The 12,013-nt window shown below is 45.1% G+C and overlaps 1 protein-coding gene across 7 annotated transcripts in view; it reads right to left on the reverse strand.

The window, feature by feature from the left end:
* The window catches only part of LOC112227360 (obscurin-like), a 107,303-nt gene that overhangs the window by 69,227 nt on the left and 26,063 nt on the right, over positions 1–12,013 (reverse strand). For all 7 annotated transcript variants that reach the window (XM_042307663.1, XM_042307662.1, XM_042307660.1 and 4 more), the window contains exons 12-21: positions 11,517–11,792; positions 10,820–11,101; positions 9,960–10,235; positions 8,840–9,115; positions 8,185–8,460; positions 7,605–7,874; positions 7,241–7,513; positions 6,843–7,109; positions 6,354–6,623; positions 5,519–5,788 (exon numbers count right to left, since the gene is read on the reverse strand). In XM_042307663.1, the coding sequence (XP_042163597.1) occupies positions 5,519–5,788; positions 6,354–6,623; positions 6,843–7,109; positions 7,241–7,513; positions 7,605–7,874; positions 8,185–8,460; positions 8,840–9,115; positions 9,960–10,235; positions 10,820–11,101; positions 11,517–11,792 (2,736 nt within the window). The remainder of the gene's footprint in view (positions 1–5,518; positions 5,789–6,353; positions 6,624–6,842; positions 7,110–7,240; positions 7,514–7,604; positions 7,875–8,184; positions 8,461–8,839; positions 9,116–9,959; positions 10,236–10,819; positions 11,102–11,516; positions 11,793–12,013) is intronic.

Here is a 12,013-nt window from a genome sequence, read left to right on the forward strand (position 1 = left end):
GTCAGTCAGCTCAGCTGTTCAGAGCACTCATTGTTTTGTTTCACAGGTGTGTGCTGGTACTGGTGTTCTCCATTCTCCTGTAGTAGTAGACCATTTATTTAGCGTTATTATTTTCTATTCATATTTGTTTTCTTTACTGCACCACCTGATGATGGTCAACAATATCACTAGACAACTAGCCTACAGCTAGACATCAATGCGCATCCAACAAGTATACGTTAATGACAGTAGGCCTATAGTTGACCCTCGTTTAGAAGCATTCGATTTTGCAGTGGGATAGGCCTACATAATTTTGGATTTGTGTCCCCATGGGAACTGTTTTAACGGTGAAACATAATGAAATGTTACATTGGCATAGTTACACTTACAGTGCATTTTCCCAGATCTCCAAGATCCATGATAGGTACAGGTTTTAAGATCAATATTCTATTTCAATTGTTAAACGCTAAATAACTGTCACGCCCTGGTCTAAGTATTTTGTGTTTTTCTTCATGTATTGGGTCAGGCCAGGGTGTGGCATGGGGTTTTTTGTATTGTGGTGTGTTTTGTCTTGGGGTTTTGGTGTGTATGTATTGGGATTGTAGCTAGTGGGGTTATCTAGCAAGGTCTATGGCTGTCTGGAGTGGTTCTCAATCAGAGGCAGGTGTTTATCGTTGTCTCTGATTGGGAACCATATTTAGGCAGCCATATTCTTTGAGTTTGTCGTGGGTGATTGTCCTTAGTGTCCTTGTTCCTGTCTATGTGTTAGGTTACACAAGTATAGGCTGTTTCGGTTTTCGTTACGTTTATTGTTTTTGTAGTGTTTGTTATTGATTCGTGTTTTACGTTCGTTATTAAACATGGATCGCAATCTACACGCTGCATTTTGGTCCGACTCTCCTTCACACCTAGAAAACCGTAACAATAACGAAAAATAACACTGTCATTGTAACGGTCTTCTTCCTCCCCTGACGAGGAGTAGTAGGAAGGATCGGAGGACCAATGCGCAGCGTGGTACATGTTCATGATACTTTTAGTAGAACACAGAAAAATACAAAATACCGTGAAATAACAAACAAAGAAACAGTTCCGTGTAGAACACACAGACACAGAAAATAATCACCCACAAATCAAGGGTGAAAACAGGCTGTCTAAGTATGGTTCTCAATCAGGGACAACGATTGACAGCTGCCTCTGATTGAGAACCATACCCACCCAACTCACGCCCTGACCATACTAAAACAAAGACATAACAAAAGAACTAAGGTCAGAACGTGACAGTCATAAATGTAAGGAAAGAAAGGTTGTGTTTTATGTGACACGATGTCACGCCTTGACCATAGAGAGCCTTTTATTCTCTATGTTGGTTAGGTTGGGGTGTGACTAGGGTGGGTTATCTAGGTTATTATATGTCTATGTTGGCCTGGTATGGTTCCCAATCAGAGGCAGCTGTTTATCGTTGTCTCTGATTGGGGATCATATTTAGGCAGCCTTTTCCCACTGGGTTTTTGTGGGATCTTGTTTGTGTGTAGTTGCCAGTGTGCACTGCATTTGACTTCACGGTTCGGTTTGGTTCTGTATTGTTTTGGTGAGTTTCTTTAATTAAACATGTGGAACTCTATGCACGCTGCGCCTTGGTCCGTTAATTCTACAAACGACCGCGACAGAAGATCCCGCCACTCACGGACCAAGCAGTGTGCACAGGAGGAGAGGGCCTGGGAGGATATCCAGGAGGTCTGGGAGGATATCCAGGATATCCTGGGCCTGGGAGGATATCCAGGAGGTAAAGACATCCTGGACTTGGGAGGAGATAATGGCAGGAGACGAAGGCCTTCCTTGGAAGCAGACGCAAGCGGTGAGGGAAGGACAGCGACAACGCCGGGCTTCGCGGCCACGACGCAAGCCCAAGAAGCAGCCTCCAAAAAATGTTGGGGTGTGCTAGCTCCCCGCACTCACCGTGTGGAGTGTGTCATTGTTCCGGCACCATCTGTGCCAGCTCTACGCACCAGGTCTCCAGTGCGCCTCCACAGCCCAGTACGTCCTGTGCCTGCTCCTTGCACTCTCCCTCAAGTACGCCTTCCCAGTCAGGTACGTCCTGTGCCTGCTCCTCGCACTCTCCTTCAAGTGCGCCTTCCCAGTCAGGTACGTCCTGTGCCTGCTCCTCGCACTCTCCCTCAAGTGCGCCTTCCCAGTCAGGTACGTCCTGTGCCTGCTCCTCGCACTCTCCCTCAAGTGCGCCTTCCCAGTCAGGTACGTCCTGTGCCTGCTCCTCGCACTCTCCCTCCAGTGCGCCTCCCCAGTCCAGAGCTTCAGGCGACGAGTCCCAGTCCAGAGCTTCAGGCGACGAGTCCCAGTCCAGAGCTTCCGGAGACGGTCCACGGTCCGGAATCTCCTGCAACGGTCCACGGTCCGGAACCTTCAGCTCCATGGCAGGAGCCTTCCTCTGCGCCGATGTCCAGTCAAGGCACGGGGTCCAGTCCCGTGCCAAGGCAGGAGCCTCCAGCGAGGGTTCCTAGTCCAGAGCCTCCTGCAAGGGTTCCCAGTCCAGAGCCTCCTGCGATGGTTCCCAGTCCAGACCCTCCAACGAGGGTTCCCAGTCCAGAGCCTCCAGCGAGGGTTCCCAGTCCGGGGCCCCCTGCGAGGGTTCCCAGTCCGGGGCCCCCTGCGAGGGTTCCCAGTCCGGGGCCCCCTGCGAGGGTTCCCAGTCCGGGGCCTTCTGCGAGGGTTCCCAGTCCGGAGCCTCCAATGATGATCCACGGTCCGGTTCCTCCGGCGACGATCCACGGCCCGGAGCCTCTGGCAACGAGCCGCGGTCCGGAGCTTCTGGCGATGATCCCCGCACCAGAGCCGCCACCGAAGCTGATGTATCCGCGAGCAGAGTGGGTACTTCGCCCCGCACCGGAGCCGCCCCCGACGTTAGATGCCCACCTGAACCCTCTCCTATTGAGCCAGGTTTTGCGGCCGGAGTCTGCACCTTTGGGGGGGTTACTGTCACGCCCTGACCATGGAGAGCCTTTTATTCTCTATGTTGGTTAGGTCGGGGTGTGACTAGGGTTGGTTATCTAGGTTATTCTATGTCTATGTTGGCCTGGTATGGTTCCCAATCAGAGGTAGCTGTTTATCGTTGTCTCTGATGGGGGATCATATTTAGGCAGCCTTTTCCCACTGGGTTTTTGTGGGATCTTGTTCGTGTGTAGTTGCCAGTGTGCACTGCATTTGACTTCACATTTAGTTTTGGTTCTGTATTGTTTTGGTGAGTTTCTTTAATTAAACATGTGGAACTCTATGCACGCTGCGCCTTGGTCCGTTAATTCTACAAACGACCGTGACACACGATCTGTGAAGACTCCAAACATTAACTCATGAATTATAGACAACTCGTGAACTAGCGTGTAAAACATATTTTGATTCAACTCATGTATTATATTGAATGTGGGCTACCTGTTCTGCGTGTGTTCATGTGGTTAAACTTGCGTTGGCTGAGAGGGCAGGTTAGAGGCTGTGGTGTAGGCCTAGTGGAGGGTAAACGCAAGTAAACACCGTTTACCCACCTTTAAAAAAATGTAATGCATTAAAAGCATAGGGAGAGTGACTTTTTTCACCGCGACCGGCAATCAGAGTTTACTCATCTATAATAAAAAATGTAAAATTACACTACGTCACTTTCTAATGGTAGGCCTATTTGAAGTTCATGGTATGACACATTGTAGCCTAGCCTAGTAAATTGGCAGTGTGTGTCAGGGTGACCATCCCGTGTTTTCACCGAGACAGTTTTAGACCCATTTCAGGTGTCCCGAATTTTCAGCCCCCCCCCACCAATATCATGGTGTAATTCACACTCTGGTTCCACACCTGGATTGTGCAACATTTGGCCATTATTCTTGTCAAATTTCTTCAAGCTCTGTCAAATTGGTCGTAGACAACCATTTTCAGGTCCTGCCATAGATTTTCAAGAAGATTTAAGTCAAACCGTTAACTCGGCCACTCAGGAACATTCTCTGTCTTCTTGGTAAGCAACTCCAGTTTAGGCCTTGTGTCCTGCTGAAAGGTGAAATCATCTCCTAGTGTCTGGTGGAAAGCAGACTCAACCAGGTTATCTAGGAATTTGCCTGTGGTTAGCTCAATTCTGTTTATTTTTCATACTGAAACTCCCCAGTCCTTAATGATTACAAACACATGATGCAGCTACCACTATGCTTGAAAATATGGAGAGTGGTACTCAGTAACGTGATGTGTTGGATTTTCCCCAAACATTACACTTTCTAAGTTTACTGCTTTGCCACAATATTTGCATTATTACAATAGTGCCTTGTTGCAGACAGGATGCATTTAAAAATATATATTTTTAGTCTGTACAGGCTTCCTTCTTTTTACTCTGTCAATTAGGTTAGTATTGTGGAGTAACTACAATGTTGATCCAGCCTCAGTGTTTTTTTCTATCACAGTTACTGGCCTAATGGTGAAATCCCTGAGCGGTTTCCTTCCTCTCTGGTAACTGAGTTATTTGATTTGATTTGATTTGATTTGAGTTAGGAAGGACGGCTGTATCTTTGTCGTGATTGGGTGTATTGATACACCATCCAAAGCATAAATAATAACTTTACCACGCTCAGATGGATATATTCAATGTCTGCTTTTTTAAATTTTAACCAATAGGTGCCCTTTACGAAGGATTGTAAAACCTCCCTGGTCTTTGTGGTTGAATCTGTGTTTGAAATTCACTGTTTGACTGAGGGACCATACAGGTAACTGTACTGTATGTGTGAGCTAGAGATGTAGTCATACAAAAATCAAACCTGTTACGGCTAGACGTTCCGCTGGAAGCCATGGGAACTGCAAACAGGCGCCTCATAAATCTAGTTTCCCATAGAAAACCAATAGAAAACACAAAAAATTCCTGGATGGTTTGATCTCGGGGTTTCGCCTGCCAAATACTTTCTCTTATACTCAGACATTATTTTAACAGTTTTGAAACTTTAGAGTGTTTTCTATCCAAATCTACCAATTACATGCATATCCTAGCTTCTGGGCCTGAGTAGCAGGCAGTTTACTTTGGGCGCGCTTTTCATCCGGACGTGAAAATACTGCCCCCTATTCTAAAGAGGTTTTAAACACTTTTATTTAACTAGGCAAGTCAGTTAAGAACAAATTCTTATTGTCAATGACAGCCTAGGAACAGTGGGTTAACTGCCTGTTCAGGAGCAGAACGACAGATTTGTACCTTGTCAGCTCGGGGGTTTGAACTTGCAACCTTCCGGTTACTAGTCCAACGCTCTAACCACTAGGCTACCCTGCCACACACATAGTGAGTCCATGCAACTTATGTGACAAATTTTTACTATAATTTTCAACATATATATATATATATTACATTACAGGGTATTGTGTGTAGGCCAGTGACCAAAATCTAATACATTTAAAATGCAGGCTGTAACACAATAAAATGTGAAAAAAGTCAAGGGGTGTGAATAGTTTCTGTAGGTACTCTACATAACCATAAAACTACCGCAGCTGTAAATAGGACACCATTCTTACTTACCATCCACTGTGAGTTTGGCCTGGGTCTTGTCGTCCAGGGTCTCACAGGAGTAGTAGCCACGGTCGGCCGTAGTCACACTCTTAAAGACCAGGGTCTGCTTGGCTCCGTCCACCCTGATCTCCATGTTGCCTCCAGGCTGTAGCACCACGCTGTTCTTCATCCACCTGACCTCTTTAGAGGGCTTACTCAGCTCTACCTCCAGCTTCACCTCCTTCTGTTCCTCCACCGCCATCACATTCTCCAGCTTCTTCTTGAACATCACCGGCTCCACTGTCAGGGCACAAAGAAAACACAGATATTAGAACTGCTTTCCGAAAACTGTAGCCCTTCTAAGCAACATTACTTAGAAGGTTTCTACATTTTTGTAAACAATGGCTGTAATTGTATATCAATCAATGAAGACAATCAGAGGATTTTACAGAACAGAAGCATATCCATGGGAAATGTGCATATTTTTTATATCGTAAGTGCAATATGTAACTTTTTGGGCAACCTGACCAAATTCACATAGAAATGTGCATTATAGATGTCATTCTCATTGAAAGCAAGTCCAAGAAGCAGTACATCTGTTCCGCTTATATGCTTCTCGTTCTTAAGTTTAGCTTTTGCATCTTTTACTTCTGGTTTTGTACACCAGCTTCAAACAGTTGAAAATACTATATTTTTGGTTATGGAAAAGATATTTCACAGTGATTTAGATGGTAAAATGATTCTCTACAATATACTTCCTCTTTTGGACACAAAAAACTGAAATTCGGCAAACTATTCGAAATTTAGCAAACAGGAGCTATTTCTCCATAGTGCACCTTTAAAGCGAATGGAGGTTGGTTCTTACGTTGCACTTGGAGGGTAGCACTGCAGGTTTTGCCCTCTGCATCAATGCTGATCTCTTGAGCATCATCCTGACTGACTGAGGTGACTGTGAGGGAGTGGCTGGTGCCCCCATGCTCAATCTTATATTTGGGCCCTGCAGTGATGGGCACGTTGTTGCAGAACCATTTCACGTTGACGTCAGCTGGGGTGACACTACACTTGAAGATGGCCTCCTTCCCCTCCACAGCAGCGACGTTGCTCAGCTTGGAAGTCAGCTTCACCAGTCTGGGTGCTGAAAAGGACAGAAAATAATAGATTACTTGGAGACATAATTAGACTCAGGAACACAGAAAATGGGTTAATATGGAAATGAATGGCTTAACATCTAGTGCGTTTGACTGTATGTCTGTAACTACTGTATGCTGTATCTTGTATATGTCTGTAACTACAGTTCATCTTGTAGTAGTCAGTGACCAAGTTGTAAATCTAATGAAAACAAAGCCTCAGCTACCTTTGGTGGAGACCTTGGCAGAGGTCTTATCATCTTTGCATTCACAGCTGTATTCTCCCTCATCCTCTTTTGCCATTCCTGTCACAGTAAGGACCCGCTTGGGACCATCAGTGCTGATACAGAACCTGCCGCCGGGTTTGACCTCACAGCTGTTGTGGCGCCAGAGCACGTCCCCTAAGGCTCGGTTCATTTCACAGGTCAGTGTCAGTGTACCACCCAGCTCTGTGGTTACAGGCTGCAACTGTACCACAAACTTCAGCAGTGAGTCTGCAGGGAAACATGGCCAGCATTTCAATAGCTAAATGGAATATGTAGGATCATAGTATTGACTATGCTCACAGAAACATACAACACTAGCCCGTCAATCATTTGTTCTGACGAATGAAAAGCAAACTAACCTTTGACTTGAACTTTGAACTCAAGCTTGTCGTCAGCAGTGTGGCAAGAGTAGGTGCCACTGTCTTTGACTTCAGTGGACTTCACAATCAGGGTACGAGAATGTCCCTCTCTCTTCATGTCATACTTAGAGCTCTCCTTCAACTCCACACCGTCCCTGAACCACTTAACGCTGGCACTCTCCGAAGTCAACTCAGTGGTCAAAACAATCTTCTCACTTGCTTGAACACTGCATGCACTCTTCACTGCCGTTTTTTTAAACTTGGCAGAGGATTCTAGAAACAAAAGAGAAGACTTGTTAGTATAGAGGTGATAGCAAAGACATTTGGGTACAACAAATATTGTTGAAAGTCAATGACATCCTACCTGCCACCTCTATCCTGAAGGCCAGTTTCTCCGCTCCAACCTCACAGGTGTACTCTCCAGCATCCTTCTTCTCCACCTTCTCTATCACCAGCTGACGAGTCTTGCCCTTTGTCTCCATGGAGACTGTCTTACTGGAAGTCAGCAGCTTGCCATCCTTGTACCATTTCACCTCTGTCTCGGTATCAGACACCTCACATCTCAGAGTGGCTTTCTGGGAGAGAGTAGCTTTCACCTCCTTCTGTACAGACTCCTTGTTGGAGAAGGTAGTCTCTGAAGGAGAAATCATGAAATGGCACAGTAATATTAGAAACCCTTCATTTAGGGTAGAACACAAAAAATACAGGACGCATATCTCTACATGGGATATACATGGGACTGGGAGTCAATAACCAGCAATTCAAATATAGTTTTAGATAGACACAAATATGCAACCGAGAGACAGAAATCTACAACAAAAACAGACATTCAGAGAACATCGGCTTATGTAATATAATGTTTTTTTTGGGGGGGGGGGGCATTCAACATCCAAAGCCTTGAGAGAGATATCAATATAGACAACCACCTTTCATATCATCCATACCTGCCACCTGTATCCTGAAGGCCAGTTTCTCTGCTCCAACCTCACAGGTGTACTCTCCAGCATCCTTCTTCTCCACCTTCTCTATCACCAGCTGACGAGTCTTGCCCTTTGTCTCCATGGAGACTGTCTTACTGGAAGTCAGCAGCTTGCCATCCTTGTACCATTTAACCTCTGTCTTGGTATCAGACACCTCACAGCTCAGAGTGGCTTTCTGGGAGAGAGTAGCTTTCACCTCCTTCTGTACAGACTCCTTGTTGGTGAAGGCAGCCTGGACCTCTGAATGGGGATCAATTAAGGGTATGGTAAAATCAGAAACCCCCAATTCAGGGTAAAACAATCCCCACCCCAAATCAGAAACCATTAACATAATCTTGTACATGACAGACAAAGGAGACATCAAGAGGTATTGCCAGAGTAAGTTAAAAATCAGCATTTCCCAAGCATTATGAGACAAAGACATTTCAACAAACAAAAGCAGACAAGTCTAATATCAACATGAACAAAACAATCATAATAGACAACGGTATAACATCCCTTTGCTTGGGAGAAAACATGTGTTGACAACGTAGAACACACACGGTATATTCACAACCATTCACCCACCAAAACCTTGAGAGAAACATCAATAGACAGCCAGCTCTCATATTGTCCCTACCTGCCACCTGTATCTTAAAGGCCACTTTCTCTGCTCCAACCTCACAAGTGTACTCGCCAGCATCCTTCTTCTCCACAATGTCCAACACCAGCTGACGAGTCTTGTCCTTTGTCTCCATGTGGACTGTCTTACTGGAAGTCAGCAGCTTGCCATCCTTGTACCATTTCACCTCTGTCTTGGTATCAGACACCTCACAGCTCAGAGTGGCTTTCTGGGAGAGAGTAGCTTTCACCTCCTTCTGTACAGACTCCTTGTTGGAGAAAGCCGCTTGAGTTTCTGAGAAAACAATCATGGAGATGCATGGCAGTACCAGAAACATTACATTCAAGGTCAAATAATCCCAACAACCAAACCAGATACCATATCTTACACACAACAGACCCGGGGGACATAAAGAGATACAATTGCGAGATAAATGAACCATCTGCGTTTCTAAAGTGGAAGACAATGAAGCAAAAAAGACATGTCAAGACAATCAAACAACACAACAGTATAAGATCTCTTTTCTTTAGGGAAAACATTTATAGGCAATGTAGAGAACACATACACTGAGTGTACAAAACATTAGGAACACCTTCCTAATATTGAGTTGCACCCACTTTTGCCCTTAGAACAGCCTCAATGCGTTCCATAGGGATGCTGGCCCATTGTTGACTCCAAGGCTTCCCACAGTTGTGTCAAGTCGGCTGGATGTCCTTTGGGTGGTGGACCATTCTTGATACACACAGGAAACTGTTGAGCGTGGAAAAACCCAGCAGCGTTGCTGTTCTTGACACACTTAAACCGGTGCGTCTGGCACCTACCACCATACCCCGGTCAAAGGCACTTAAATATTTTGCTTTGTCTATTCAACCTCTGAATGGCACACATACACAATCCATGTCTCAGTTGTCTCAAGGCTTAGAAATCCTTCTTTAACATGTCTCCTCCCCTTCATCTACACTGATTGAAGTGACATCAATAAGGGATCATAGATTTCACCTGGATTCACCTGGTCAGTCTACGTCATGGAAAGAGCAGGTGTTCCTAATGTTTTGTGCACTCAGTGTATATTGACAACTATTTAGCCTCCAAAGCCTTCTGGGGAACAATAATAGACAGCGGCTTTATATGTCCTTACCTGCCGTATGAATCCTGAAGGCCAGTTTCTCCGCTCCAACCTCACAGGTGTACTCTCCAGCATCCTTCTTCTCCACCTTCTCTATCACCAGCTGACGAGTCTTGCCCTTTGTCTCCATGGAGACTGTCTTACTGGAAGTCAGCAGCTTGCCATCCTTGTACCATTTCACCTCTGTCTTGTTATCAGACACCTCACAGGTCAGAGTGGCTTTCTGGGAGAGAGTAGCTTTCACCTCCTTCTGTACAGACTCCTTGTTGTAGAAGGCAGCCTGAGTTTCTGAAGGAGGAACCATTGAAGGATATGATGGAAATGAAAAACCTTCCACTCAATATAACATCAAAACAGGAACCATATCTGTAGACTGGACAAATACGGGAGGTATTGGACATTGAGCCGCCTTCCAAAGTCAACCATCGGAAATTCAAATGTTTTATGGAGACGGACACACACACACACACACACCAGAACAACAACAAGGAAACAGAGCACTCAGATATCCCCATGAGCAACATCAGTCAAACAAGACACACTATTAAAAGGACCTTGTTGTGAGGAATCAAAACAACCAAATAAAAACTCTGCAAACCTTTCTGTTTGTAAGATAGAACTTACAAATTCTATGGTCCCAATTACACTTTGAAAATAACAAAAGAGCTGTAAGTTTGTAAGATAAAAACAGAACTGAAAATGTAACTGTGTCTGCCCCATAACATCTCCTCAGACCTAGGTACTGTAAATCTCTTCTTGAAATAAGAATAATACAACTTGAATTCGTAGGACAGACAAATGGGCAACCATTCCATCAACCAAAGCCTAAATGGCATCAGAAGGCATGTAACTAAAAAATAACTCCTCCTTACCTCCAGTCACGTGTATCTTGTAGGCCAGCTTTTCTGTTCCCACCTCACAGGTGTACACTCCACCATCCTTCTTCTCCACCTTCTCTATCACCAGCTGACGAGTCTTGCCCTTTGTCTCCATGGAGACTGTCTTACTGGAAGTCAGCAGCTTGCCATCCTTGTACCATTTCACCTCTGCCTTGGTATCAGACACCTCACAGCTCAGAGTGGCTTTTTGGGAGAGAGTAGCTTTCACCTCTTTCTGTACAGAGTCCTTGTTGGTGAAGGCAGCCTGTTGTGCTTCTGATGGAACAATCATTGAGGGGCAAAATGGCAGAAATGTTTAATTTGGGGTCAAACAGTATCAACACCAAACACAGGACACATCCCTTACTGTCCTGTACAGACCATGGGGACAATGAACTACAGAACGTACACCGGGAGTCAACAATTCTAACATGATACGGAGACAAACAAACTATGCAACATACATGGAAACAGACTTTTTCAGACATAATATAAGCTAGAGCAGCGACACAGATTGCAGGAGACATCAACTTGGGAAGACAACTCAACAAATGAAAGAACCTTTGTCAAACACAAGTTTTATTGGATAAATATCTGTAGGACAGGCATATGGACAACCATCCCTCCCATTATAAGCCCTATAGCAGACGATAGACGGACAGTAAATCCAATAGTTGCAAAACATCCTTACCTGCCACCTGAATCTTATAAACCAGTTTCTCCGCTCCAACCTCACAGGTGTACTCTCCAGCATCCTTCTTCTCCACCTTCTCTATCACCAGCTGACGAGTCTTGCCCTTTGTCTCCATGGAGACTGTCTTACTGGAAGTCAGCAGCTTGCCATCCTTGTACCATTTCACCTCCGTCTTGGTATCAGACACCTCACAGCTCAGAGTGGCTTTCTGGGAGAGAGTAGCTTTCACCTCCTTCTGTACAGACTCCTTGTTGGTGAAGACAGCCTGGGCTTCTGTAAATCAACCATTAGCAATTCAAATATAGAATGGGAATAGACACACAGCCCCGAAAGGGACAGAGACCAGTGAGACGTCCCAATAAGCAACAATAGCAAGCCAGAAGTCAAGACAACCAGAGCCATATCAAGCAAAGAAACAACCTTGATGCGCCAAATACAGGTGTAGGATTTTTGCCAGTTTGCTACAGCAGGAAGAAAATCCTGCAGCAACAGTA

Source organism: Oncorhynchus tshawytscha, linkage group LG28 (genome assembly GCF_018296145.1).
Source record: "Oncorhynchus tshawytscha isolate Ot180627B linkage group LG28, Otsh_v2.0, whole genome shotgun sequence".
Classification (NCBI taxonomy): Eukaryota; Metazoa; Chordata; class Actinopteri; order Salmoniformes; family Salmonidae; genus Oncorhynchus; species Oncorhynchus tshawytscha.